The 26,616-nt window shown below is 38.7% G+C and overlaps 4 protein-coding genes and 1 long non-coding RNA gene across 5 annotated transcripts in view; 2 read left to right on the forward strand and 3 right to left on the reverse strand.

The window, feature by feature from the left end:
- Window positions 1–26,616, forward strand: part of LOC134748928 (uncharacterized) — a 448,425-nt gene that overhangs the window by 373,905 nt on the left and 47,904 nt on the right. The gene's annotated exons all lie outside the window — the stretch shown is intronic.
- On the reverse strand, window positions 834–5,473 carry LOC134748906 (tRNA (guanine(26)-N(2))-dimethyltransferase). Its single transcript, XM_063683777.1, has 10 exons — window positions 5,343–5,473; window positions 5,039–5,263; window positions 3,967–4,154; window positions 3,357–3,585; window positions 2,994–3,142; window positions 2,746–2,914; window positions 2,341–2,561; window positions 1,950–2,087; window positions 1,369–1,536; window positions 834–1,022 (listed from the first exon to the last, which is right to left on the reverse strand). Exons 1-10 carry the CDS (start codon window positions 5,385–5,387, stop codon window positions 887–889), a joined length of 1,668 nt encoding a protein of 555 aa, XP_063539847.1. The 5' UTR covers window positions 5,388–5,473; the 3' UTR covers window positions 834–886.
- The window catches only part of LOC134748922 (nuclear cap-binding protein subunit 1), a 42,692-nt gene continuing 21,867 nt past the window's right edge, over window positions 5,792–26,616 (forward strand). Inside the window, exons 1-5 of the mRNA XM_063683794.1 lie at window positions 5,792–5,934; window positions 6,026–6,807; window positions 8,597–9,015; window positions 10,951–11,088; window positions 12,192–12,295. Of these exons, the coding sequence (XP_063539864.1) occupies window positions 5,889–5,934; window positions 6,026–6,807; window positions 8,597–9,015; window positions 10,951–11,088; window positions 12,192–12,295 (1,489 nt within the window). The 5' untranslated portion in view covers window positions 5,792–5,888. The remainder of the gene's footprint in view (window positions 5,935–6,025; window positions 6,808–8,596; window positions 9,016–10,950; window positions 11,089–12,191; window positions 12,296–26,616) is intronic.
- On the reverse strand, window positions 13,943–24,315 carry LOC134748892 (mucin-2-like). The gene is made up of 2 exons (XM_063683723.1): window positions 24,197–24,315; window positions 13,943–17,432 (listed from the first exon to the last, which is right to left on the reverse strand). The coding sequence occupies exons 1-2, from the start codon at window positions 24,233–24,235 to the stop codon at window positions 14,040–14,042; spliced, it is 3,432 nt and encodes a 1,143-aa protein (XP_063539793.1). The 5' UTR covers window positions 24,236–24,315; the 3' UTR covers window positions 13,943–14,039.
- The window catches only part of LOC134748914 (fructose-1,6-bisphosphatase 1), a 31,633-nt gene continuing 30,469 nt past the window's right edge, over window positions 25,453–26,616 (reverse strand). Inside the window, exon 7 of the mRNA XM_063683786.1 lies at window positions 25,453–25,462. The gene's annotated coding sequence lies outside the window, so the exon portion shown is untranslated. The remainder of the gene's footprint in view (window positions 25,463–26,616) is intronic.

Below are 26,616 nucleotides of genomic sequence, written 5' to 3' on the forward strand. Positions count from 1 at the left end.
TATTATTCTGTGTAATTCAAAATACATTTTAACCTTTAATATGCTCTCACTACTGAGGTGAAAAATTATATGTGCAACACGAGAGCAGTTATTTTACATCTTGTGCTTTTTAGTCCCTCGCTACGCTCAAGATTCTAACTAAGTTGCTTCGCTCGTGATTCAATTATAAAATGTTTCGCTTTTTCGGGACTCAAAATAAACACTCGCAAGAAAAACCAACTTTCCTCTTGTTGCACAAATAACTATTGTTCGGAACATTTAAAAACCGGTCAAGTGCGAGTCGGACTCGCGCACCGAGGGTTCCGTACTTTTTAGTATTTGTTGTTATAACGGCAACAGAAATACATCATCTGTGAAACTTTCAACTGTCTAGCTATCACGGTTCATGAGATACAGCCTGGTGACAGAAAGACAGACGGACAGCGAAGTCTTAGTAATAGGGTGCCGTTTTTACTCTTTGGGTACGAAACCCTAAAAAATCTTATTTTATAAGTCGCTGATCGCACCGCGTCCTCAACTGTTCAGCAACATTCCACAGGAGTCCAGGGAACTTAGATTTTTCAGTCACACGATTATTAGATCCACTATCGCTCGAATATGCAAGAGTGATAGAAAGGGTCAAATAACCGCTATATGTATAGAGATTCAGTTCGATCGCATAATTGTTATTTTTATTTTTCTATTTTTTGCCTTACCTTTGTATCTTGACTATGTACAAATTAAAGACTTACTTACTTGATAGTACAAATCCTGTAAATAGGTACAATTTATGTCAGTAAAAGACGAACCTATCTGCTGACTGTATGTAGATATCGTATAATAAAATTCCTATAGAAAACACATTTATTTATTTATTTACATGTAAATGATTATATCAAATATAAATTTACGCTTCGACTTCTTCCACATTTGGTTTCTTGCGCGTTTCCTCTTCACCCGGCGAATGTTGTCGTTTTGTGGTTTTATTTTTTGAGTGTTTGTTTTGATTTCGTAATGCCTTGGACATTTTTTCCTCTCCCACACTGTAAATAAAGTTCACAATTAACAATTATTATTGAGTTTCATTGAAAACCCGCGTTTTATTAAAAAACTGAAATTGATTAAGTTAAACCTTAACTGCAAATAAAAAGGTAGCGATAATGAGTTCAAGTGTCCTTGACGCGCAATCGTCCTAATGATTTAGAGAAAAACTGAAACATCATGTATGTATGATGATCATGTGTAATGAATAATGATGTACAAAATCAAATTTAGTAAGACTTTAGTATGTATAAGTTAATTAGGCGTGTGCAGAGATTTCGCCTCCTAATAATTACGTTTTTGTATCAGGAAAAAAATGTAGCATAGACAAAGGTCAAAATTACTCACTTAACAGCAGCCCTGGTCCCCGGACCCCAGTATGGGGCAGGGTTGAATTGAAACCGCAGCTGACCGTCGCGCCGACTGATAGGGTTCGCGTCTGCCCTCTGGCTTAGGTCTATTGAGCTGGTGATGGGTTGGCTCAGCAGGTGTTTTGTGACCGGGTCCGCTTCAAGCCTGTTGAAATTGAGATTCATTAGTATCTTAGTTGGTACACATCTATTATACATATAGTAGAGAAGAGATTCCTCTATCGTTTCTTTGATTACCAATACGTATTGATCTTGATCGCTGTGGCTAAGACATATATCCGTATGTCCCACACATATTGCACCAGCGCCTTGGTCTTCGAAATTTTGGACGTGTACATGTGATATGGTTACGATGGCCGAGTTGTTAAATACGTAAAAAAGGACATTCTTAGCTGCCTTGCTCAGATGCGGCTTATATTCGTACCATGTCCGTACCGTACAATGCCCCTGTATCAACGTATTGCCTCCACTTCGTTAGTCATTAACATTTTGAGCGAATGCGAGGACTAGATTTGTGCAGGACGGCTGAGCCGTGATATACGTAAAGAATCAACATACTTGGTTGGTTTGATCGGATGTGACTTCTCCCATGTCCGTATAATGTCCCAAACGTATTGCGCTGGTGCGTTAGTTTTGATCGACATTTTAGACGCGTGCGAGTAGGATACTTTGTAACCACCATTCAGAATGGCCGACCTGTTTAATAAAATTTATTTAATTAGTACCTATCTAATACCGAAGTATCATAATCGTTATGTAAAGCGAAAGGCAGATGTACTATTGAAAATATACAAATCAATTTGCTCACCACATGCGACCAAAAAACACCCATAAAATATATTTAAAGTGTATGTAATTGCCGTAAAGTTGAAAGCATCTATAAGCTATGGTGATCAGATGCTAGTATTAATTATCACCATCATGATTTACGGCTTTTAGAAAAACTAACCTCATAACCAACATAGGCATGGTCTCCAAATGCACGCGCCCAAAAAGTTTATCCATAGTATAATATAGTGGTGTCTCGTGCAGTTCCTCTCGTACCACAGATAAAACACCCTCTATTCGCTTAGCTGTGCCGAATAGTTCTGGTTGCTCTTGAACTCGGGTTAGTACGCGGGTCACGAAGGATTCGTCGTGGATCGGGGCTGACCAGATTGGACCACCAAGCTAATGGGAAAAAAATGTTGATATACTCAAGAGCAATAAAAAAGAGAGTTGAGTAAGATTGACAGTTTATCACACAGATTAAAGTCAAAGTTAGCAATTTCCAGTTTTGCACATTTCCATTTCCACACAATAGATATGGTTGGGTTTGAAGCCCAGTGGCCCAAGGTGATGATTTTATACTTGCATGATGCCTTTGATTGCAGTGCATACAGAACTCGCCCACTGGTGGGACGGTGGGCAGGTACGCCTTCGTCTGGGCCGGATTCTTCTCTGTAGGGTTGGGCTTGAAGCCACCTAGGGGCTGTAGGGTGATGTTATCGCAGCCTACGCATTGGTACACCATTGACAGTTTACTGGAAGACAGTAAAGTATTATGAGTTAATACAATTATGAACATCTTAACAATCTTGGCTCTTACACTACGATGCTTACCTCGTAGTTTTTTTACAAAGTATAGCACCAGAATAGACTTTGACGAATACGCGAATGTAGAAATCGGCCGATATGCTGATGAGGGGTACAATGTATCGACTGTAGCGATTGGCGTGCTGCTCTATGCATTGTAGAAGAATTCTTAATGCCTGAAAAAGTATTTTTTTTTTCAGATTAATTAAAATTGAACTTTTAAATACAAGAAAATTTTCGCACAATAAATAATTTCACCCAAAAAATAAAACAAATAAAATTATTTGCCACTTTCAAGAACTTAAACCAAAATGTAACAAGACAAAACTGAATATTTTTATTACAGACAATTCTGCTCAAAATATAAAATTATATTTAACAAATACCTACCATTTCATGACAGCATTTAGTCTTTAAACTGACGGCACCATATTTGCAATAACATGTCTCTGGGGAGTTTCCTGCCAAGACTGCCATGTCTGTGGCAGTAACTAACAGCAATCCTCCATCCTGCACACTCTGGACTGCAGAGTCGAGGAAAATGGATGGACAGCCATATGGGTCTAGGTCTATTGCAGACAATCTTTTCTGAGGGTGCTTGTGTTTATACATTAGCATGCTGAAAAATATCTTATCAATATTATTTTGGTTAAGTACATCAAAAATTGTTAGATACATTATTTTCAACCTGAATTCCGTATGCATTTTAAGTAACAACGAATGCAACTTGCATGAAGAAAATAAAGAAATTAAATGAAACACATCTATAAGTTTCTGAACTTGGCCATCACCCTTCCATGCATCTACTTTCATTTAACATCTTCATGATCAAATAGATCCCATATTGCAGTTTTTTTAAAGAAAAAAAAATGCATGGTCTATCATAACTATCAGACATGATCCAAAAATTTCAAAAGTGGTATCCTCTTGTACAAACAATCCTCTTGTTTGTAGCTTGTCAGTTACAAAATAAAAGCAAAAATTATAAAAAATCACTCACCAAGCATCATCATGGCTAGTTTCAATGATGTTGTCTACTCCATTATGCACTATATTGGCCTTGATTGTCTCTACAGCTTGCTCGGACAAGTCATTGGCTACAATTTTAGTCACATTTGGCACTTCCTTGGCATAGCGGATGCTTCTCAGTCCAGTAGCTGATAAGGCTTCCAGTATTGTCACCTCAATCTGAAAGGGAATTTTTTTCCTTCCTATATGACATTTATTTCGGTTTATAGTTTAAATAGTAGTGTGTCTACTTGAAATAACACAAAATATTTTCATAGAAATATAATAAATCAGAAGGGGTCCATTTTTATTACATAGCTACAAATAAGTAAGACAAAGCATTCAATAGATGTAGAAATATAGTTGTATAATAATAATAATAATAATAATATATTTATTGCTTTCACATTGGTAAAATTACAGATGTTCTTAATCGATAATGTATCACAACATGACACCCTGTAAGGGTATTGCAATTTTATCTATCTACTCTAAACTAATACATATGTAAATTAAACACAGAGATAACATTACACAAAAGTTATACCTATCTAAGCTATGTATTACTTATATGTCTATTTATGGTATTTATTACAATCAAAATATTCTTGTATAGAATAAAAACAATTACTCGTTAAATAATTTTTCAAGCAGTTAACAAATTTATCATATTCTTGCTCTCCCGCTATTTCCTTTGGGAGACTATTGAAAATTCTTATTGACATATTATAGGGGCTCTTATTACTTATTTGTAAGTTACTGGCGGGAAGGGCTATTTTATTTTGGTGTCTTAAATTTAAGGTACAAGTATTATGACAATCTTTAGCTTTTAAATATAGGTCAGGATGTTTTCTTACAAATTTACATGTTTCTAATATTGTTATTTATTAATAGGCATTCCTATGAATAATTTCACTCTTCATTTCCGATTATAAAACTTGGCATGTCTTGTTAGAGGCACTGCCATGCCTCTATTAAAGGTTTTTTTTTTTTTACTTTTTTTAACCTCAATTTTATGAAAGTTATGAATAAAAGGTATACCAAAAACTATTTAAAACTCAAACCTCCGTTTCAGTTTCTTCCTTCTCTGGTCCTGTCTTTTTCTTCTCAGCCTTCTCACGTTTCTCCTTCTTATAATCATCAGTAAAAACAGTGAGAACTGCGACACTTAAGTCTCTGTTGAATTCTTGAACTGGATTGTAAAAAACCTTCTCCGTACTCAATTTTATTTCAGCTTGGCCCTCCTTAATTGATTTAGGAGCTGAAGAGCTTTCCATTTTCATAATTATCTACGAACATAAAGGTTATACAGTAATATAATTACTATTACAATGTAAACTTTCAATTCAGTATATGAACAAACCTTACTTGGTAAGCTGGTTTAAATATAAAGCGATATCTTCTTGCAAACATCAACTTTTCAATAAAAAAAAAAGTTTAAAAGTTCCACATTTTACGACTATCGAGCTCTGCACATTATTTATTTTGACAAATTGACAACTCGCAACTAGCTGACGTATTAAACCACGTTTAGAAGATTGAATTGAGACTAATTACCGAAAGCGTTTTTTTTAGTATTGAGCACAAAGTAGTTAGTATAACAAACAAATTTTATATTTCTGAAGACGTTCTCTAATTTGGCTTTCAATTATTATTTTTATTTATTTGGCAGTAATTGATTATTTACCAATTAAATACACTATATTTCCAGAAATGTGTATCAGAACGTATGTTGGGTGTTGCAACCTGAAAAATTATGACGTTTGTTTGACGGAATGGATCATTTTGACGAATTGACGCTCGTTCGTTTCGTTTGACGACTTTGACGTTGCGTTGCATTTTGCTTTGGATATTTCTTCGGCATTTTCTTAAGAAATATTGTTTATGTGTTAAATTAAATAAACAAAAGCAAGAATGAATCGTAGAAGGGGTCATGGAGATGAAGATGGAGACGGTTACGGTATGTTTTGTTTTGCCTAATTAGGTTTTTTTAGGTTATAATTGTTTACTCTCCCATAGCAAGTTACTATTGTAATTATTATTCGTTTCAGATCGCCTTCACCGTAAAAGACGTCGTGTATCAGAGAACCAGGAAATAGAGGATAGATTAGAGTCCCTTATTTTAAGGGTCGGAGAGAAAAGCAGTTCAAGTTTAGAGAGTAATCTAGAGGGTTTGGCAAGCGTTCTAGAAGCGGATTTGAATACTTTCCGAGTGAAAATCCTACGTATTCTGACCGAATGCGCTATCCGTATGCCAGAGAAGTGCACGATTTACGCTACGCTCGTTGGTCTTCTTAATGCAAAGAACTATAACTTTGGTGGTGAATTTGTAGACTACATAGTTAAGACATTCAAAGAAAACCTGAAAGCGGGTAAATGGAACGCTGCTAGATATTGTTTGAGGTTTATATCTGACTTGGTCAACTGTCACGTGTTGGCTGCATCATCCCTATTAACCTTATTGGAGACGTTAGTAGACTGTGCTAATGAGGATGGAGTACCGCAAGTCAGGAGAGACTGGTTTGTGTTTGCGGTGCTCTCCACTTTGCCTTGGGTGGGTCGGGAGCTTTACGAGAAGAAAGAATCTCAGCTTGATCATCTACTCGTCACTATTGAAGTGTTCTTGAACAAGAGGAGTAAGAAACACTGGCCCGCCCTTAAAGTATGGTCCGCAGACTCACCGCATCTTCAAGAGGAGTATCTGGACTGCCTTTGGGCACAGATTAAGAAGTTGAGACAGGACAATTGGTCAGAGAAGCACATTCCTCGCCCATATCTGGCCTTTGATTCTATTTTGTGTGAAGCCTTGCAACATACACTGCCAACAATTCAGGTAAATCATTATGGAAATATTATAAGAAAATTTTGATTTGCTTATTATGATAAAAAAAATGTGCATAGAAATCAGAAATCATCGCATTTATTTGTGATAAACTATAACATACAAAAGTATAAAAACAACAAAGAAATATAAACAAAATAAGAAAAATAGTTTACCACAAAATGGTCCCTCCTCAGCATAATGCTAACCCAAAAGTCAGCATTGATCTTCCGGAGACCATTTGAGGGCCACGAACGAACGCAGCTGTATGACACGGCCCTTTTATAAAACTGAAAGCGCATAGATTATGCAAACATCACTACATAAGTACATAGTATAAAACAAAGTCGCTTCCTGCTGTCTGTCTGTCCCTATGTATGCTTAGATCTTAAACTACGCAACGGATTTTGATGCGGTTTTTTTAATAGATAGAGTGATTCAAGAGGAAGGTTTATATGTATAATACATCAGCATTGCACCCGTGTGAAGCCGGGGCGGGTTGCTATAAACTTTTAAATCATTGCCAGAAACAAAACATTGTCCTTATTCTATATAAAAAATAGATAGAATTTTGGTTTAAACTAAATTAACTTCCAGTTAGCAGCAGAGCTTGGAACCGGTTTTTTTTTAATCCCAAAATTGGACAATATTTTCAATTATTTTATGCTCTTTACTTTACGTAGGACTGAATAATGTATTTGGGCAACAACTTCGTTTTATTAGGTTGTCCCATTAAAAATAAAATAATAAACCAAAGAACGAAAAAGAACGTAATAATACCGGTATTTTTTTATGAAGAAAAAACCGGTTCTGAGCCTTGGTTAGCAGCATGCTGTGTTCTATTACTTCATTCGATCTAAGGAAGATAAATGCTGACATATAAGACTGTTTTTATACAGTTTTTAGTGTCCAACCACAGGTTTGGTTTCGGTCAAAAAACTGCTGAACCTTTTAGCCATGCCGAAACTGTGTTTTCGGTGGTGCAGGTTTCCGCATAAAAATATAAAATCTGGTATTAGTTTGACACTAACTGTTTCTCACATATTTTTAATGACATGTCTTGGGGAGTAAGTTCTAATTTTTAAACAAAAAGGTCTTTTCTTTCTGATGGGGTCAGTCAATGGGGTGGGCAACTGTCAAAGGTTGCCATAGATAGCACCATTATGGCTTGCCCATTTCTCTATTGTTCTAAAGGCTTAAAGGGCTGGCATCTAGGCCATAAAAAAAAAAACATGATTTGACACAATTCTAGGTATTGACAGGGCAAGCTATGTTACCGTCATTTGTTAAATACCTCTCATTTTCATCATCATCTTACTTAGGATTCAAAACCTGCTATGTTGATCAGATTCTATTTAAGACTGCTACACAGTATATTTCAAAAACTCTTTCGAATCCTTTAAAGTTCCTTTACCTGAGAATTTTTCATTTTATTCCCGAGTTTTTAATAGTTTTGTATGTTGCCTAAAGCATGTGCCAGACGGCAGACAACTACAGTTCCTGCAACATGACCTTGGTAGAAAAACAGTGATTTACAACAAGCGGCTAGACGATTTTAAACCACTGCTTCTGCCATTGGTTGGCAGAGCACCCCTGTCTACCAAGGGCGTTTAAAGGTCATGCAGAATTTGGTTTCAACCACTTGCTACAAGGCTTAAAACCACTGTTTTTCTACCAAGGTAATGTTGCAGAAACTGTGGTTGTCTGCTGTCTGGCACATGCTTAATACTCATAGTTTTAGCTTAGTTTGGTTTGTAAAACTGTCTCCGAAAACATACACATAAACTTTTCTACATTGCAGCCGCCACCCCACAACGACGGCGACTCCTACCCAATGCCCCGCGTAGTCTTCCGTATGTTCGACTACACCGACTGCCCCGATGGCCCTGTCCTCCCCGGAGCGCACTCCATTGAGCGCTTCCTCATTGAGGAACACCTCCACAACATCGTCGAAGCATACCACTTAGAACGCAAAGAATGCGCTGCTCAACTACTCTGCTTCCCGTACAAGGGAAAGATACCATTAGAGTACTGTATCGTAGAGGTGATTTTTGCTGAGCTGTTTAACCTGCCTCGGCCGAGGTATTTGGAGATCTGTTACGGGACGATATTGATTGAGCTGTGTAAGCTGCAGCCATCAACGATGCCGCAGGTGCTGGCGCAGGCTACTGAGATATTGTTCTTGAGGATTGATACTATGAATGTGGCTAGTTTTGACAGGTCTGTATTTTTATTTGTACATATTTCTTAAGAAGACTTACGGTTGAGTGATGAGCTGATGAGCGCCATATTGGTGATAACGCCTCGTGATTACTTTTTTATTTTTGCTCGTTAAGTCGTTTAAAGTGTAATATGGGGTCATCCATTAATTACGTCACACGTTAATGGGGGGGGGGGGAGGGGGTCAAGAAAATGTGACATGTTGTGACAAGGGGGAGGGGGAGTCACAAACTTTGTGACGTCACATTAACTTATTTAAATTATTTTATTCGCTGTACAGTTAAATAACAAGTTTTTGGAACAATAATCGTATATCGTCACCAAATGTGAACAAGTGTGACAGGGGGGGGGGGGGGTGTTCAAAAAACCTCGAAATTCGTGTGACGTAATTAATGGATGAACCCTATTGATAGTTTGTTAATGTGGAAGTGTGCAGATAATGAAGAATTGATCTTCAAACGCGTTTAACCATTCTGGAGTCAACACCCGGTAGTCAACATGGCTGTTTGTAAAGTCCAGCTATCGCTCTATAAGTCGAGCTCATAACCATCAGAAATCATTTATTTGCATTGATACAGTATGGGAATGTTACAATACTTTTAGGAATCAGAATAGAAAAACGTACAAAATCAAAACAAATTTATTCTTAACGAATAAAAGTTACAAGTTAGGTCTTAATTAGGTATCCTACGTCTAACACTAAGCTACGAATGAATGAGTATCTACCGATCCCCATCAACCGCGATGCCGAAGTGAACGTCCGTGCTCCGGAGTGACTTCCACCTCCCCTTGCCATGCCGGCGCGTGGTGGCGCGATGTGACGTCAGCGTGGCGAGCAGGACAGACGATCGTGCCTTTTCACTCCCTCCTAGGGCTCATGGGAAGGCCTCGGTAATAATACATTAGTTTTACAATTCATGTATCTAGCTTGCATGCAAGCGTACACACGCACACACATACACACACACATACACACACACATACACACACACATACACACACGCATACACACGCATACACTGTCTTGTAGTAACCGTACATTGTATAATCGTCGTATAATTTTTCTCTCACTACCTTGACACTGGTTAAATTGTCCCAGTGGACAGACGCCATTTTATTATTTAAAAAAAAACTGAACTACAGTCTGGCAAAAAAGAGTAGAAATTAAAAAGTGGCAACACTGTAGTCTCGTCCCGTTTTTCTTAGATTTGAAAGGGACGACACTACAGTGTTGCCACTTTTTAATTTCTACTCTTTTTTGCCAGACTGTAGCTATTGCTTTCACCAAAGATAGATATAACTCCGTAATAGATAGATACAGTCAAAGGAAAAAACGTGCCTCGAAAATCAAGAAAATTTGATTCTCGTTCAGAGGGCGCTACTAGTTTTGGCCTACAGTCGTATAGATGGCGTTGACGGTTTCGTTTGTTATTTAACAATTTTAACGCATATCAGTGAAAGAACATGGGTCAAAATCATTAAAATAATTAATTCAAATAAAAAAAATCATTTATCTATATTTAAATACATTCTATCGTATTTTTATAAATCTTCATTTTTAGTTTTAAAGTGTGTCGACAGATGGCAGTGAATTTACTGGGGTTACAAAATTTACTATGACAGTACCGCTCTAGTATAAGTTACTCTATGCTTTAACTATTACACACTTGAAAAGGAAATTGCCGCACTAAGCAGGTCGGTCTTGTAGACGTACGTCGACCGAGGCATCGCATCGCGGCCGTGCGCGAGTTTTATACACAGCTGCTTCGCGCGGCAATTTTCTTCGAGGCGTTTCGTTCCGTATGGACCCGCCCATTGTGCATTAAATGTATAAGGCAAGATTTTAGTTTGGGACAAATTGCGTAATTTAACACTCATATTTATTGAAATTAGTTATCTTTTTATTGCTCAAATTTAATATTTTGAACCTTTTAGATTCGCCAACTGGTTCGCGTACCACCTGAGCAACTTCCAATACCGGTGGTCGTGGGACGACTGGGAGGCGTGCACGCAGCTCGAGGCCGACCACCCCAAGCCGCGCTTCGTGCGAGAAGTACTCGCCAAGTGCCTGAGGTAAGCTGCCTCTTCAAAACAGAAAAACCGGCCAAGTGCGAGTCGGTCTCGCCCACCGAGGGTTCCGTACTTTTTAGTATTTTTTGTTATAGCGGCAACGGAAATACATCATCTGTGAAAATTTCAACTGTCTAGCTATCACGGTTCATGAGATACAGCCTGGTTACAGACGGACGGACAGCGGAGTCTTAGTAATAGGGTCCCGTTTTTACCCTTTGGGTACGGAACCCTAAACGGGGTGAATGTACACTGATGCAACGGCAGCTTATAAGGTTTTTTTTATTGATATAGGAGGCATACGAGCAGATACCTACAGAGCCATATGCCTGATGGTAAGCAAATACCGTCGCCCATGGACACCAGGGGGTTATAATAACTGCGACATCCTGCCAGTGCTAGAGAGGTGACACTTCCAATGAATGACCACCGCTTGCCTAAACCTTTTCTCTACTCTAAGTTGGCGGTGGTTAACGTTTTGGACGCCAATGACGGATATATCGGTACCGCAGGTACAACGCCAAAGACCGATTAATCCGTCACAGACCACAGAGCAACATAGATCTACGTGCATGTGCATATAGTTCAATTTCAGTTTTGACATTTCGGTGACGTGGCGTCCGAGTGACAGCTTTTGTGACACGGCGTCGAAAAGGTTAATCCATGGAGACTATATAAAGAAGCCAAATCTCTATGTATGAAAAGTATCCATCAAAAAACAGTAATTAGGCGGCGCCACCATACACCGAAATACTACCAAAAACAACCTACGTAATTTGGTCGGGTTATTTGTTGCCTTATATGGTTCATGTTATACTCATGTCCCAGAGCCTAACTAGCGCCACCGGAGAGATTAGGAACAATTATTTAAAGCTGAAAGCGGTCACTTTTGCAACAATTCTGCCATAAGAGATTGGCATCCTTTCTATACCATCCACAGGTTAATCGAAAACTTGGTCTAAGCGGTTGCGAAGTTGGGAGTAGCTTGAGTTTGAAAAAAATACTGCATCCCAATTTTTTGATAACTTGAAAAAACCTCTTCAAAATGAATATTTTGAAATCCTGTGAAAACTTTACGAAACACTAAATTTTTCATTCTTTGGCAGGTTGTCATATCAGCAGAGACTAAAGGATATGATGCCTGAAGCGTTCGCGTCATTCGTGCCACTCAAGCCGGAGCCCATCTACAAATACTCTATGGAGGGAGCTGGTAAGTCTATACATACATATTACATAGGTACATGTAACCATGCCTTTCCATAATAACGCCGCGAGCAAGCAAAGACTTCGCTCCCATTCCATACGCAGCGAAATCGTGGCGCCCGCTCGCGGTGAACTCGTTGCGCGCTCGCGGTCAACTCGTTGCGCGCTCGCGGTCAACTCGTTGCGCGCTCGCGGTCAACTCGTTGCGCGCTCGCGGTCAACTCGTTGCGCGCTCGCGGTCAACTCGTTGCGCGCTCGCGGTCAACTCGTTGCGCGCTCGCGGTGAAGTCCCTGCGCGCTCGCCTCGCTTTCAACTCGCACGTAAAACGCCAGTGTGGCCCCGCTCTAAATAGCCAGAGATCACCAATCGCCATTTGCTAAATATACAATTTTAATCAAAGTGGGAAAAGTGAAAAATCATGTTTGAAAGTAACGGGAATGTGATTGCTACAACGCTACGAAGATAAACAGGATGATAAATCATTGGCCCAGCGAAAGTCGTACCCGCGACCAACAGCTATCCCGGAGAGTTTCGCTACCATCTTGAGAATTTCCGCCAAAACTATCGAAATTTTCACTTGCATTATTTGTACTGTCTTCAAGGACGTTTAATGTTGCGTCTAACCAAAAATTTGGCTCCAGTATCCTTAACATTTGGATATAGGGTTCGAGCAACGCGGGCTCCCTACTACTAGTAGGAGTAGCAGGGAGCCCGCGTTGCTCGAAGGATATAGGAGTGTAGGATTTGGTGTATCAGTCTGTGTATGACCAAAATGTTAGTGTATAACCAATTTTGTTGAAGAAAGATTGCTGAAGAACCTTTCACTCTCTTTTTATTAAACTTTCTTTGCTAGCCCTCTTGCATTTTTAAGGTTAGTAATTAGTAAAACGCCATACAATTTTAACCGTTTTATTTTTCATATAAAAATAATTTATTTCATCTTATTCTAAACTAATCTAGAATGTTGAAATATTTACACATCGGTATTAACACGAGCTGTGGGCAAGAGTGCGATTCGATACAGTTACTATGAGTTCACAAATAAATGCTTTTAAATATTTTGTAATACTATTCCTATTTATCCTACGTACGCTTACAACAGTGATCTCTCTCTAACTTACACCACTCACAGAAAATTTCTTTATGACATCTAGTACTCCTCTAGTACGCTTTTGATGGCACACGCAGTGCAAGTGTTATTTTAAACGTCAAACTTCTATGAAATTATGACGTATAAATAACACTTGCACTGCGTGTGCTATCAAAATCGTTGCTGGCTTGCCTTGGTCTTTCTCTAGTTCTTAAGTATCTCAAGGTAACATACTGGCTCCTGAAAGGTGTATTTTCAGTAAATGATAGAAAAACAAAGTCTGTAGTTTTTGAGATCAGAGCAGGAAAGATTTAAAGCTATGATATGAGTATTTCAGGAGCATTTCCACAAATCTGTCCCGTATAACATATTTTTTCGCCAAAATGTAAATGGATCACTATTTTCCTAAGAATTAAATAAATGTCACAGAAATATGTGCCATTTTCAATCAAAAGGGTACTTATTGTCAGTAAGGCGCTATTTCCATATAGATTCAATTAGAAATCTACCTTATCGACAAGCGACAATGTGGTACCTTTTTGTTGAAAACGTCACATATATACTTTTACACCTATGACGCTAGAAAAAACGCGTTTGTACGGGACCCAAGGTAGACCATTAATTAACATGCTCCTTGAAAAGGTATTGCAAAAATTCAGTTTACTCCATGGCCATGAGTTCTAATAAACTGAAGGGACGTTCCTGATAATCTTCATACGAATCTTCCTCTTCTTTAACGTCTCTCGAACCTCTCCGATCCTCGTCGCCTTGGTACTGGAACTCGTCATCATCTAATAAACGTTCTTTATCATCATATTCATACTCATCATCATATTTCCCATCTCTATGCTGCCTATGTTTCTCATCGAAGGCTTCAAAGAAATCTTCGAAATCGTCCTCCGCTTTGATGAATTCTTCCTGATTGGTACTTTCTTGTTCATCTAGCTTTGAGGACTCATTGTTTTTTGATTCTGTTACGGAGTCGTCAAACGTGAATCCTCCGAAGATTTCTTCGAACATGTCAGCTGTTGAAGATGGTTCAGTCGTTGTGGTCGTACTGGTTGTTGAACTTATTTGTTCTAATGCTTGAACTGCTAACTCCTCTTCTTCAAGCTTCTTAACCTCCAGTGTTGTTTCTTCTAACCTTTCCTCTGGCTTTTCTACTGATATTGTCTCATGTACACTCGATTCCTCTGCCCTCCATTCCTCAGTCTTAACTTCTTCTGTAGTATTGTTATGAGTGTGTAGTTTCTTTTTCTTACATTTGGTTTTGTTTTTCGCTGCGGATAAAGGCGTCGTCACTACGATTTCTGCAGTTGCTTCCACCGGCTCGTCTTCATTTTCTACTACTTCATTTGTAGTTTCAATCGGAGTTACCAATGCTGATGTAGAGGGAAGGAACTCTGAGGTTTCCTGTTCTTCATCTCTTTCATCTGAATCATCAAAATCATCGTCAGGGCCAAAGGAATATTCTGGTAATTCACTTGTGATATAAACATGATCTGCTACCTCCTCGTACGCTGGGGTAGTTGGTTTCGAAGCAGCATGATTAGTAGTTGTTATAGACTCCGTAGTAGTAGATACAGATTTGGATTTGTACGGACTGACAACATGATCTTCTTGGCCTTCTTCGTCAAATTGCATGTCTGAGAATTTAGGCGTAGACGTAATGTAGTTCGTGTATTTAGTTCCCTTCCTTCTCGGTTTGATTACACCCGTTGGTGGTATGATCGTCCGTGCTTTTTCTTCTTTCTTATCATGGCCTGTTAGAACACTCCTGTATCTTAACGTAGATTGCCTGTAGCGGCTTTTTGTTTTTGGTGGTTCAGTTTCCGGGGCCGGTGTCGGCGTTTCGGTAGTTGTTGGAGGTTGTGTGGTAATTGTCGTCGTTTGAACGGTTGTTGTCGTGGGCTCAGGAGTAGTAGTGGTTGTTGTCGTCGTTGTGGACGTTGTCGTAGTAGATTGCGCGGTGGCAGACGCTGAACTCGCTTGAGGCGTCAGATCTTGTTCTTTGCGTTTGGATGGACGTTCAGTTGTAGTGGTAGTTGTTGTAATGCGTTTGTGTTTCTTAACTTTTTCTGGTTTAGTGAATTTCGGTGGCGGACGCGTGCGTTTCTTGGGCTTTGGCGTTGTTGTAGGCGCTTCAGTGGTAGTGGTAGTTTTCGTTGTTCTCTTGGGTAACCGCTTGGTGGTCGTGGTTGGAGCTGGCGTTATTGTGGTGGTTGTTGACACCGTTGTCGTCGTCATAGGAGTAGTTGTTTCTGGCGTTTTAGCCTTTCCTTTCTCAGCACTCTCAGCGGCCATCGGCGTAGTCTTAGCGAACGCACCCAACACGTTGGTCCACTCCGCATCGCTGTCCTCTGCCACGCTGTGCGCGGTTATAATCTCGGGTGCTGTCGTTGTAACTCGTTGTGTATTTACGATTTCGTTCTTCTTCGGTGGCTTCTTAGCGGTCGAATTAGATTTTCGGAAATGATTGTCGCTCGCGGCTTCAGCTTTCTCGGTAGTGTTGCTGTTCGCATAATTTAATGTGATCGGCCTAAATGCAGTGTCAAGTAATGGATCCGGTTCTGAGAATGAGGAAACGTCTAGAACTTGAGGGCTGGGTCGGAAGTCGGTCGGCCGAGGAGTCTTATGGAACTTTGACGAGTGGACGAGTCTCAGAGGTGGCATTGGCTTGAAAGGTTTCTTGTCCATTGTCACGAAAACTCCAGGAGGCGCGTTGTAGACGGGCGGCCTGACATGGTCCGTGACGTAACTAATTTTCACCGTCGTCGGCTTGTGTTTGTTATAAGTTTTCGGTGGATGCACGTCAGGTTTCTGAGTAGTTTCTTCACTGTTAGGTTTCAAAGGTGTTGTAGTTTCGATGGTGAAGTTCTTTTGGGGCAAAACCGGATAGGGTGGAGTTGGTAATACAGGTGGCCGTGACGTCTTTCCTGGTTTGTGAGGCGGTCCATGTCTGTGGTCCTGGTGGTAGGGGGCGCTCACGACTCCTATCTGCTCGATATCCAAGTAGTGTTGTTGATGATGCGGCGGGGGTGGCGGGGGAAGAGGACGGCCGTACTGATTATATTTGTACACATGGTGGATCTTGTGAGGTACTAGCTTCTTCTGCTGATGCTCGCTTGGAGAACCTACATATGCTGCCTTTTGATGGTCATTCGGCGACCCTACGTACCCAGCCTTGGAATACTGTTGGTATATCGGCGGGGGTGGATTGTACTGGTTCTGCTGGTACTGTTTAGGCTTGTACCGTGGTGGGGCTACGTCATCATCATCATCAGAAAACAGTGAGGACCATAGTCTGTCGAGGCCGTTATGATGCTGTCTCGCTTGGTTCCTTGGAGCGATGTTTTTGTGGATCCAAAGCGCTCGCTCAGTGCGCGTTGGCTGCACTGCTGCCGGTATCGGTACCGGTGGTGTTGTAGACTCATAATACCGATTCTCCAACGGTGCTTCCACTATTCTCTCCGGAACGGTCTCTCTGACAGTAAACGTTCTCGCGGGTTTCTCATGCTTCTTGTGTTTCTTCTGCGTGACCACTGAAAACGTGAGCTCGTAATGATATCGCCCCGTCACGTCTGAGTCTCTCTGTCGTATCCTCTTAACTGACCAGAGCGCTTTAACTCCGTCCATGCATTTCTCCCTGCACTTATCTTTGAACTTATCATCTTCTTTGAACCTGAATCCGCCGTTCTCCTCCATCACCTTTCCCTTGGCCATCATGACAACGTCTCCGACCATGGCAGGGTCTTCGTTATCATTTCTTTCGAAGGGCGCCTGCTTGACTTTGTCCCAGAGATCTCTGTCGTCAAGATAGTTGGTGTGTTCGGGACTCCCGTTTGCTATGAGCTGGTCTATCTTGTCTCTGACGAGGGTGAGGTAGACGCTGTGTCTGAGTGCGTCCTCCCAGTAGTGGCCAGGCGCGTGTAGTACTTCTTGCAGGGTGGGCACCCTGTCCGCGCGCCCACCCCTCCACCCCCGCACCTCGTGCCACTCGTTCAGCGGTATCGGTGTCGGCCGGAAATCTTCATCCCCTGCTCCTTTTTGTATCTGAAACCATGGAAATATATAATTAACATAATTTATATAGATGTTCATGACATTATGTATTATAATTTATGATTAAATGTATTGGTGGTTGATGTAATTCTAAAATAGGTAAGTCTATGCAACAATACAATAGTACAGTCTGTCTACGCTAAGTTTTACACGCTAAATGCTACGTCAAATATGGCGCTCCCATACAATTATTGTAACAGAGTTAAACCATGAAAAGTCTGCAGAGATTTTGAGAGCACAACCAGTGCAGGTGTTATTTTAAACGTCAAACTTCTATGAAATTATGACGTATAAATAACACTGGCACTGCGCTGAGCACACGCTGCTGTTGGAATCTCTGCAGACTTTTCTTGGTCTAACTCTACTTACTACCCATACATACGGCAATGCTAAAATCGAAAATAAAATTTTGGTGTCAAATGTGTTTTGCCCAATCTCAGAATAAGGAAGATTTTCTATTCGCAAGAATGAGGTCTACAACTTTACACAAAAGTAGAACGTTTCTGGCCAGTGTTGCCAAATTATTGTAATACAAATAGCGTAGCGTTTAGTTTTCTATGATTAAATAAAACAAACGTCTTTGCGTTGTATATGTGTTAAACGACTTATCTTCCTCAGTTCTCAAAATTCAGTTCTGTTGTAAGGAACACCATAGACAGAATCCGACAGTGACGTGTACCAATGCAATGCGAAATTCAGATTGGGGACATATGAAATTATTTTTATCAAATATCTTGATGTGTTTTTTTTTAAGTCACACTAAGTACTACAAATATATAAATTATAAACTAAAATGGCCTTCACCACTGGAGAGCTTAGTCACTTTTTATTTAATATATAACATACATACATACATATTATTTTATTATAGGACATTATTACACGAATTGACTAAGTCACACGGTAAGCTCAATAAAGCTTGTGTTGTGGGTACTTAGACAACGATATATATAATATATAAATACTTAAATACATAGAAAACACCAATGACTCAGGAACAAATATCCGTGTTCATCACTGAATAAATGCCGTTACCATCTATTTCGGTTTATAATGCGAAATTCACCCATTAATGACTAGAATCCTCATTCTTAAGGGAATGGCCGAAGAGAGAGATTAGAACGTAATTTCGTCGACATGTAACTTCAATACCTCAAATACAATTTCACAAATGGAGTAAACAAGCTATTATTAGAATTGTAAAAAATGAGTATTTCAGCGTGCGCTCGAAAGTAAAACGGGAAAGTGTGGCGTGCCGGGCTCGCGTGCCTGTCGGGCCGTCCCCGCGACAATTTCCAATGCACTGATTACACTAGAATTTTGTCTGAAATTCCTTAAATAATTACACGGTTTAGACACTTGTTTTAGTCACTCGCGCGACATGTTTCGGAGAGCCTAGGTCTCCTTTCTCAAGCACTAATAGTGCGAGCAGCGTTCGCGTTGAAATTCCTTAATGAACACGGATCGTTGACAAATAATTAGATACTGTAATCTAAATAAACTAGTGGCTGTGTGAGCTGTAGACCTCGCGAACCCCTGTCTACATCATTTTGAAAAAAATCCAAAAACTGAATGTGTTGCCATAAAAATTCTTGAACCTACTCACTAAATTTCACTAGTAGAATCAGTTGAAAAATTCGACCTGTAGAGGCTGTAGAGGAGAACATTACGGACATACGAAAGATTTTTTGCCCAAGTTGAAAGCGCTTCGCTTCGGTCAATAATAAAGAATTATTAATAAATGTACAGAACTAATGATAATGACTCTTCTTTATGCACTTTAGAATATTAGAAGATTATTTGTACCTAGTTAAAAAAATCAAGGTGGGTTTTCGATTTCTGCAACACATCTCGACAGAGGTATCCTCGTAAGATCCACCGTACAGCATTCATCTATTTTTAATTTGAACTAACTTAGCCGCGACCACGACTAGTGAAACCTGTGTCGAAATGTCGGTAAATAAAGGTAACAAAATAAATTCGCGATAGACCCGATTGTAAATGTGATTTAATATGTGTTCAAAACGCGAAAGTTTTAAATGTTATAATAACATTCATTTTGAATCGATTTGCTTTGATTTTGTTTGATATTTTACAGTTAGTATTTTCCTTGTGTTGGCGTGGTGAAATTTTTTGTGTTTCACTCGGTGGCAAAATTTGTTTAAACCTCGTGCCTTGAAACCCGCGCAAGATTCCATTTTCGAACCACTCGCTGCGCTCGTGGTTTAATTTTGGAATTTTTTGCTTGCTCGGGTATCAATATTAGCACGAGAGGTTAAGCAACAACTTTGGGCCCTCGTAAAACAAATAATTATTACGGCTGGTCATTTTTGCCGTACAAAATCTAAGTGTGAACATTATGTATATGTTACTCTAGCATGTGCACTAGTGCTGCACTCTGACGGCAGAACATCGCAGTAATACTCCCTACTAAACTAACACCGATTTCTGTATGATTTGCGCAAACCTGTAACAATGGTCTAATCTCGACCAATAGACAATAATTGGCCACAAAGCTGCGTGTAAAGTGTACTTGCGAAATATTCTCACCCGTCTGAGTGTCAAGAGCGAAGGTTTACTTAATTTATAGATGTTTATGACATTATGATTATTAAACACAATGTTGGAATATGTCCATGTATCAATAAGCTAGATGACCGCGCTAATTTTGCACAAACTTGGCAGTAAGAATGCACGCATATCACTATAAGCTCCATACTTGACATAGCTGATTTCTATACAAACTCAGTCCCGGAACCGGGACTTCCCTGTTCCCGTCATACAAATTCAGTACCCCAAGGTACCGACATTACCTTCTTCCGAGGATTATAAATTAGTAGTAGAACTAGTAGGCAAGCCGACACAAATCCAGTTTGTATATTTATATTATTGCCAAAATAGGCGAACTTAATGCCTCCACTCCAGGCATTGTTAATCATACGTGCGTAGGTAGTTAAAGGTTTTTTTTAGGATAAACCTGTCAATTCGAACAACATGATAATTACTAGATACGAGAACAATACGAGATCTAATAGATACGTTATAGTTTAGTTCTCAACTAGCTATCTTTTTCGAGAAACCAATTGTCATTTCACGCTACAATTATTGTGACGTTTTGGGATATCCATTAGATATCCATTGGATGTCTAAGTAATATCTTAAGCAAATCTTCAAGAGATCGTTCAAGAGGACATTCGGAATCGTGGAAATGTCAAATTTGACATGACTTTCTTAAATATCTCGTTATCGTTTCTGTTTAATATCTAGCATAGAGTAACTTATACTAGAGCGGTACTGTCATAGTAAATTTTGTAACCACAGTAAATTCACTGCCATCTATCGACACACTTTAAAACTAAAAATGAAGATTTATAAAAATACGATAAAATGTTCTTCACTGATATGCGTAAAAATTGTTAAATAACAAACGAAACCGTCAACGCCATCTATACGACAGTAGGCCAAAGCTAGTAGCGCCCTCTGATCGAGAGTCAAATTTTCTTGATTTTCGAGGCACGTTTTTTCCTTAGACTGTATCCATCTATTACGGAGTTATATCTATCTTTGATATCTAGTAATCTAGTGGATATACAGGATGACCTTAGCCATTGGACAAACCCTGAAATCCTACGTAGGGTTACTTCTCACGAATGCTCTAACGTTAATACTTTTTTAATTAGAACAAAATACAAAAAAAATTTTTTTTCAAACAAAAGTTATATCCAATAATCGACAACAGAAAGAAACATATTGTATTACATTGGCAGTGTTTTTGACAATTTGTTCGAAAATGTGCGCCAATAATGACATTTGTCAAAAGTCAGAATCTTATTAGTGACATAAATAAAAAAGATAATCAAAAAGGTCGAAGAAGGTTTCATACTATTTATAACCTCGGGAGCTACTAACACATACAGGCTGCTCCAAAGTAAAAAATCGTAATTTATTAATTTCTTCGTAACCGCTACACCCACGGCTACACCGGTTGTTATGATACTTTGTATACTGGTTCTAAATAGGTACCCTAATACATATGTACATTTCGGCTTTGTCCAATGGTTAGGGATACCGTGTATAGGTATATCTAGTTGATATTTAGATCATTGTTCGAATTGGTCCGAAAGTGTTCAATCTCTTTAAACTGCGCAAACCGGTGGCAATCGAGTACAGTGAAGCACAAAATCTGACGATTAATGGAACGGGTTTCTTTTTCCACTAGAGATATTACAACATAAATTATCTAAACGATCTAGTAGGGAGTTTATGATCTAGACCCAGTTGTGCACGTAGCGTGTTGTCTTATCGTAACGATTTATACGCCACTTCCATTCAGTTTTCCATATGATAATCATAGCAAGGTAAATGCATTTTTATAGATCTATAAATTGTTCGTTGTTAGCTGGACGTTGAATGGAGGGTATTGTTTCTAAACACTGTTATTAACTTCACTTGTAACATAACTTGCAAACAATGTAGTTGACGAAATCCTGCAAGTAAATTTTAAATATTGCAAGTTTAGGTAAGCAAGGAAGGAAGGAAGGCTAGTTTTACGTTTATAATTTATTTAATACAATTCTGGTTAAACGGCATTACAGCAAACACCAATGCGCCGAGAAACTAAACCTAACAGAAAATTTCATTTCCTGAAAAATATAATACAAAAGTAGGTACAAGATACAAAATACACAGGAATTTTATTATGTCAATCTTGTTATAAACCTTAATATTCCTCTAGATAGAATATAAAAATTAAAAACTTTTAGTATAATATAGTTGAAATGTCAAAAAAGTAGAATGTTTTTACATTACGTTAATCAAAGATAGATATAACTCCGTAATAGATGGATACAGTCTAAGGATAAAACGTGCCTCGAAAATCCACGAAAATTTGATTCTCGATCAGATGGCGCCACTAGCTTTGGCCTACTCTCGTATAGAGGGCGTTGACGGTTTCGTTTGTTATTTATAATTTTAACGCATATCAGTGAAAGAACATGGGTCAAAATCATATAAAAATAATTAATGCAAATAAAAAAATCATTTATCCATATTTAAATACATTTTAACGTTTGTTTATAAATCTTCATTTTTAGTTTTAAAGTATGTCGATAGATGGCAGTGAATTTACACTGGTAACAAAATTTACTATGACAGTACCGCTCTATCTTATTATATCCTCTTTGCGTTAATATAAATTTCGGATTAACAGTCGCCTGTTGTCACGGCGGAAATCCGCCATTTTTGTAATACATCTCTAAGGAATGCGATAAAACTCCAATACACAAAAACAATGTCTTTACGGTGAAATAACAACGAGCATAACCATAATAAACAATCGCGCTGTTTCCATTAATATGTAAGGTTTATTTTGCCCGTAATAAATTGTTCGCTAAAATCCGCCGACACGAATTTTCTTGAAAATTGATTTACACGATCCAGTTGTATCAGCTCAAAAACTGCACCAAGGAACCCCATCTTTGTTTTTATTTTTTCTTAAGCGAGGTTTAGACTAGCAAGAACTTGCATGCAATTTTCGTTACATTGCGGTATATGATCAATCTTTTAAATACAGTTTACTTTAGTACTCGGCAATGTAACTTAAATTGCATGCATGTTCTTGCTAGCCTAAACATCGCTTTACGTTTAATATGAACTTGCAGTTTTGACAATGGTAATCGTTAACATGGACGCAAAGTTTGAACCCATTTATTTACATTTATACAATTTTGAAAGTAGGCTAGCTTAAGAACCGGGCCTTTTATGGCACATGTATTAGCGCCTACACCCATTTTTTGGGAACCTACCAATTTCTAATGCTGTTAGGTAGAGTTAAAGTAGAAGATCGAATCTAACACCGTAACCCAGGTGTACCCAAGTAGGTAAAATGGGCGCTAATGGGGTAACATGATACCAAAGTTTACAAAAAAACAACTTGAAAAATCCCCACAATAGTGTCTCCTAGTTAAGACAACACGGAACGTAGCCGTAATAAACAATCGTGATATATGATTCGAGTAATAAGACGCGCTGGTATCCGCCAACGCTCTACTTCGCTGGGAAAATCACATTCCACAATAGAAGGTCATTGTCTAACGTTTGTCACTTATTGGATGAGAGCGTAACGTAACTTAGTAATTACTATTACCTATAATTATAACTATTGTGTTTTGATGTAAAAGTTTTCCGACATTTGGTTCATATAAATCTTTAAACTTGATTACACTTTATTGACTTGGTAGAGTATTTTATTCGCTAGTTAAGTAGGCGCAAAAAGAAAGGGTAGTTTTCAGCCCGATTCAAGGAGGGAGGGTGGTTAAAAACGAAAATGAAGTTTAGGTAATGAAATAAATCCATTTAAAGCACATTTGTTGGAGAAAAGCGATGGGGTTTTCCATCACGCCCTTTAACTCCTACTTTGAGTGGTTTTTAGTTTCTAATTTTCGAATTCCATGATTATTTTAATACATTTGTGTATTACAAAGTTCTACGTACTGTAGACCTATATCGCAGTTTTACATAAATATTTGGCCTAATATTTATTTTAAAAGTTTCTGTTCTGAGTATACAATTTTATATTATTTTGTATTATTTTCTGGTCGTATATTGTATCTTGTCAATGTTGATTTACTAAAGTTATTGATATAAACATTCGCTTCTTTTAAAAATCTTCGTGTTAATCTTTACTTTTGCACTCATAATTTCAAAAATATAATCTACCAATATCACTATATAAAAAAATATACAAAACTACTCACAAGTAAAACTAACAAAACGCATATAACCCCGGACCGCATTGTTAATCACTGATTCACAGCACATAGATGATCGATATGTATCATAGATCAGACGCGTGCGGCGCCGTGGCACCGAGCATCGCGGACTGACGCCTGCGCACCGTCGGACGCACAGCTCACCCCTAGTGGGGGGTGGCATGCGGAAATATCACGCATGATACCGAATAGGCGTGTATTCGTTTATATGTCTTTGAGCTTAGGACTTTTTTGATTGGTAAGTATTGTATTGATAGGCGGTTTGGCTTTTTGATGTATTGAATAATTTGTTTGTGTTTTTTTTTGTGGAAATTGTTGGTTATAAGAAATATTGTGGTAGCGTTGTTGCATATAATGAATTATGTATGCTATTTACTGTTAGGTAAATTTTATTCCAAATTACACAGTTATCATAAACGTTCGAATTTATTATCAACTAGCGACCCGCCCTGGTTTCGCACGGGTAAACCTTGACAAATTTTACACCTTAACCTTCCTCAAGAGTCCCTCTATTAATAGATGAAAACGGCATGACAATTCGTTTACTAGTTTTTGAGTTTATCGCGACATCGCGAGACACGGCGGCGGCGGGGGACTTAGGTTTATAAGGTGTAGTGATTTTAGTATTAAAAAAAATCGTTTATTTCAGACTTCATAATGAGTGAGAATTAATATAGTTAGAACTTGGAATCGTCTATAAAATATTTTCCATATAGGTGTTTTTTCAGATGTAGGGGTTGAGTTTTAGACTGTTCGTATTTCAGGTGGGACTAAAAGGACTTAACCACACAGGCCTAATATTATTTTAGGAAATACATAATGATCATGTGCTACCAAAAAAACAACACCTTTGAGAAACAGGTTTTTGGATGCAGGGACCGGCCCGCTATCCCTTATCGGGGTTTTATAAGGGTATTGCATAAGGCTTAACTCACCATACCCTTTGCCAGACGAAACCCTTTGTTTTGGTTTTAAAAACCCTTATATAAAGCTACCACATTTGAGTAATCGGTAGCCCAAATACCCTTACAAAACCCTTATCATCCGCTCACCAACACCTTGCATATTGCTTATAAGGGTTAGCCTTATAAAGGGCTTCCCTTTTAGCATATAATCGTGCTAATTTAAGTCGTCTACCTTGTTCATAAAGCACACATTACTTCGAATCCGAGCGATCGTCGGCGGCGACGGCGGCGTTCTTTGACTAGGCACGTATTTTCTTTCCTTTTCATACACTACCGTAGATATATACTAATCCTGTCTCTTTCACGCAAAGGGAAACCTTTATAAAAAGCGCTTAAAGATAAGGGTAACCCTTATTAAGAGCTAGCCTTATTTTTGGTTAGCTTTTCGGTAAGGGTTAGTCAAAGGTAAGGGTATGAATGGGCTTGCAGTTCAAAAGGGAAAGTCTTTCAATGTGTTAGCCGTGTTTAAGTGTCGCCCATTGAAAGGGTTTTATCGCGGAAAGGGTTGTCCGGTCCCTGTTTGGATGCGAATTTGATTAAAGACGCATTTTAACGTCACTGTTTTGAAAAAAATTCTTATCTCGCACTGCTACTCAAAGTTAAAACGCAGTAACTCTGTGTGCATCCCATACATAGTTACCACATTTTTCTTTAGATTGACAGAACAAGATACGAGTTTTTTTTTCAAAGTAGTCACGATAATCTTTAGGTGCAATTCAAGGATTTGCCACCCTGGATGCGTTCTGCGGGCAGCGGTCAAGTCAAACTTCAACTTCAAAGGTTGCTGTCAATGTTGTTCATACATAATGCGGGTTTGACCTGACCGCTGACTGCAGAACGCATCCAGTGTGGCAAATCCTTCATGGTTCTTAATCTAAACTAGAATTTGTTAAACAAACTAGAGGAAATATCAATTTTTAAAATTGATGAAATAGTACTCGTATATTACCCGAGTTCTTTTGAGTCACGCCAAAAAAGGAGTTTTTTTTCAACGCGAAGAATCGTTAAACTGACTTGATTTATTTTACTGTGATATTTGTAGCCAGGATTCGAACCCACGGTTTCAAAGTCACATATACTAGGACCTGAGTCACCGCTTTATCCAATACAACTTTTTCGTGTGCCATTACAAACTTTTAAACTGCCAATTAAACTTTTTATACAGCAAAATTCCTAAAACATTCAACCGCGTCAACGATCCGGGAAATGACATTACGTGTGTTACACCCATTATGTAACCGCGTTTAATTAGAAACATGCGATTTGCAAGGGAAAGCAAATGAAAAACAAACTTGCGATGTCCGTCAAGTCTTATGGACGTTTCTGGGCGGGCAAAAACTGACTGACAAGATTCGCGGCTGTAATTAGGACTTTTCTGGTGTGCTTTTTAGGAGTGTTGTAAAGTAAAATATAGTTAATCTAATAACTATCCATTCATTA

The sequence above is a fragment of the Cydia strobilella genome, chromosome 17, assembly GCF_947568885.1.
Source record: "Cydia strobilella chromosome 17, ilCydStro3.1, whole genome shotgun sequence".
Taxonomy (NCBI): Eukaryota; Metazoa; Arthropoda; class Insecta; order Lepidoptera; family Tortricidae; genus Cydia; species Cydia strobilella.

What these genes read in the sequence shown, in the direction of transcription:
- LOC134748906 (XM_063683777.1), bottom strand. Translation starts at nt 5,387, where the DNA reads ATGTTTGCAAGAAGATATCGCTTTATATTTAAACCAGCTTACCAA. An exon ending in AGGAAGAAACTGAAACGGAG is followed by an intron (nt 4,155 to 5,038) that starts GTTTGAGTTTTA and finishes ATTCCCTTTCAG; the next exon opens with ATTGAGGTGACAATACTGGA. An exon ending in CTTTGTAAAAAAACTACGAG is followed by an intron (nt 2,915 to 2,993) that starts GTAAGCATCGTA and finishes ACTGTCTTCCAG; the next exon opens with TAAACTGTCAATGGTGTACC.
- LOC134748892 (XM_063683723.1), bottom strand. Translation starts at nt 24,235, where the DNA reads ATGCGGTCCGGGGTTATATGCGTTTTGTTAGTTTTACTT. An exon ending in GCGTTTTGTTAGTTTTACTT is followed by an intron (nt 17,433 to 24,196) that starts GTGAGTAGTTTT and finishes CCATGGTTTCAG; the next exon opens with ATACAAAAAGGAGCAGGGGA.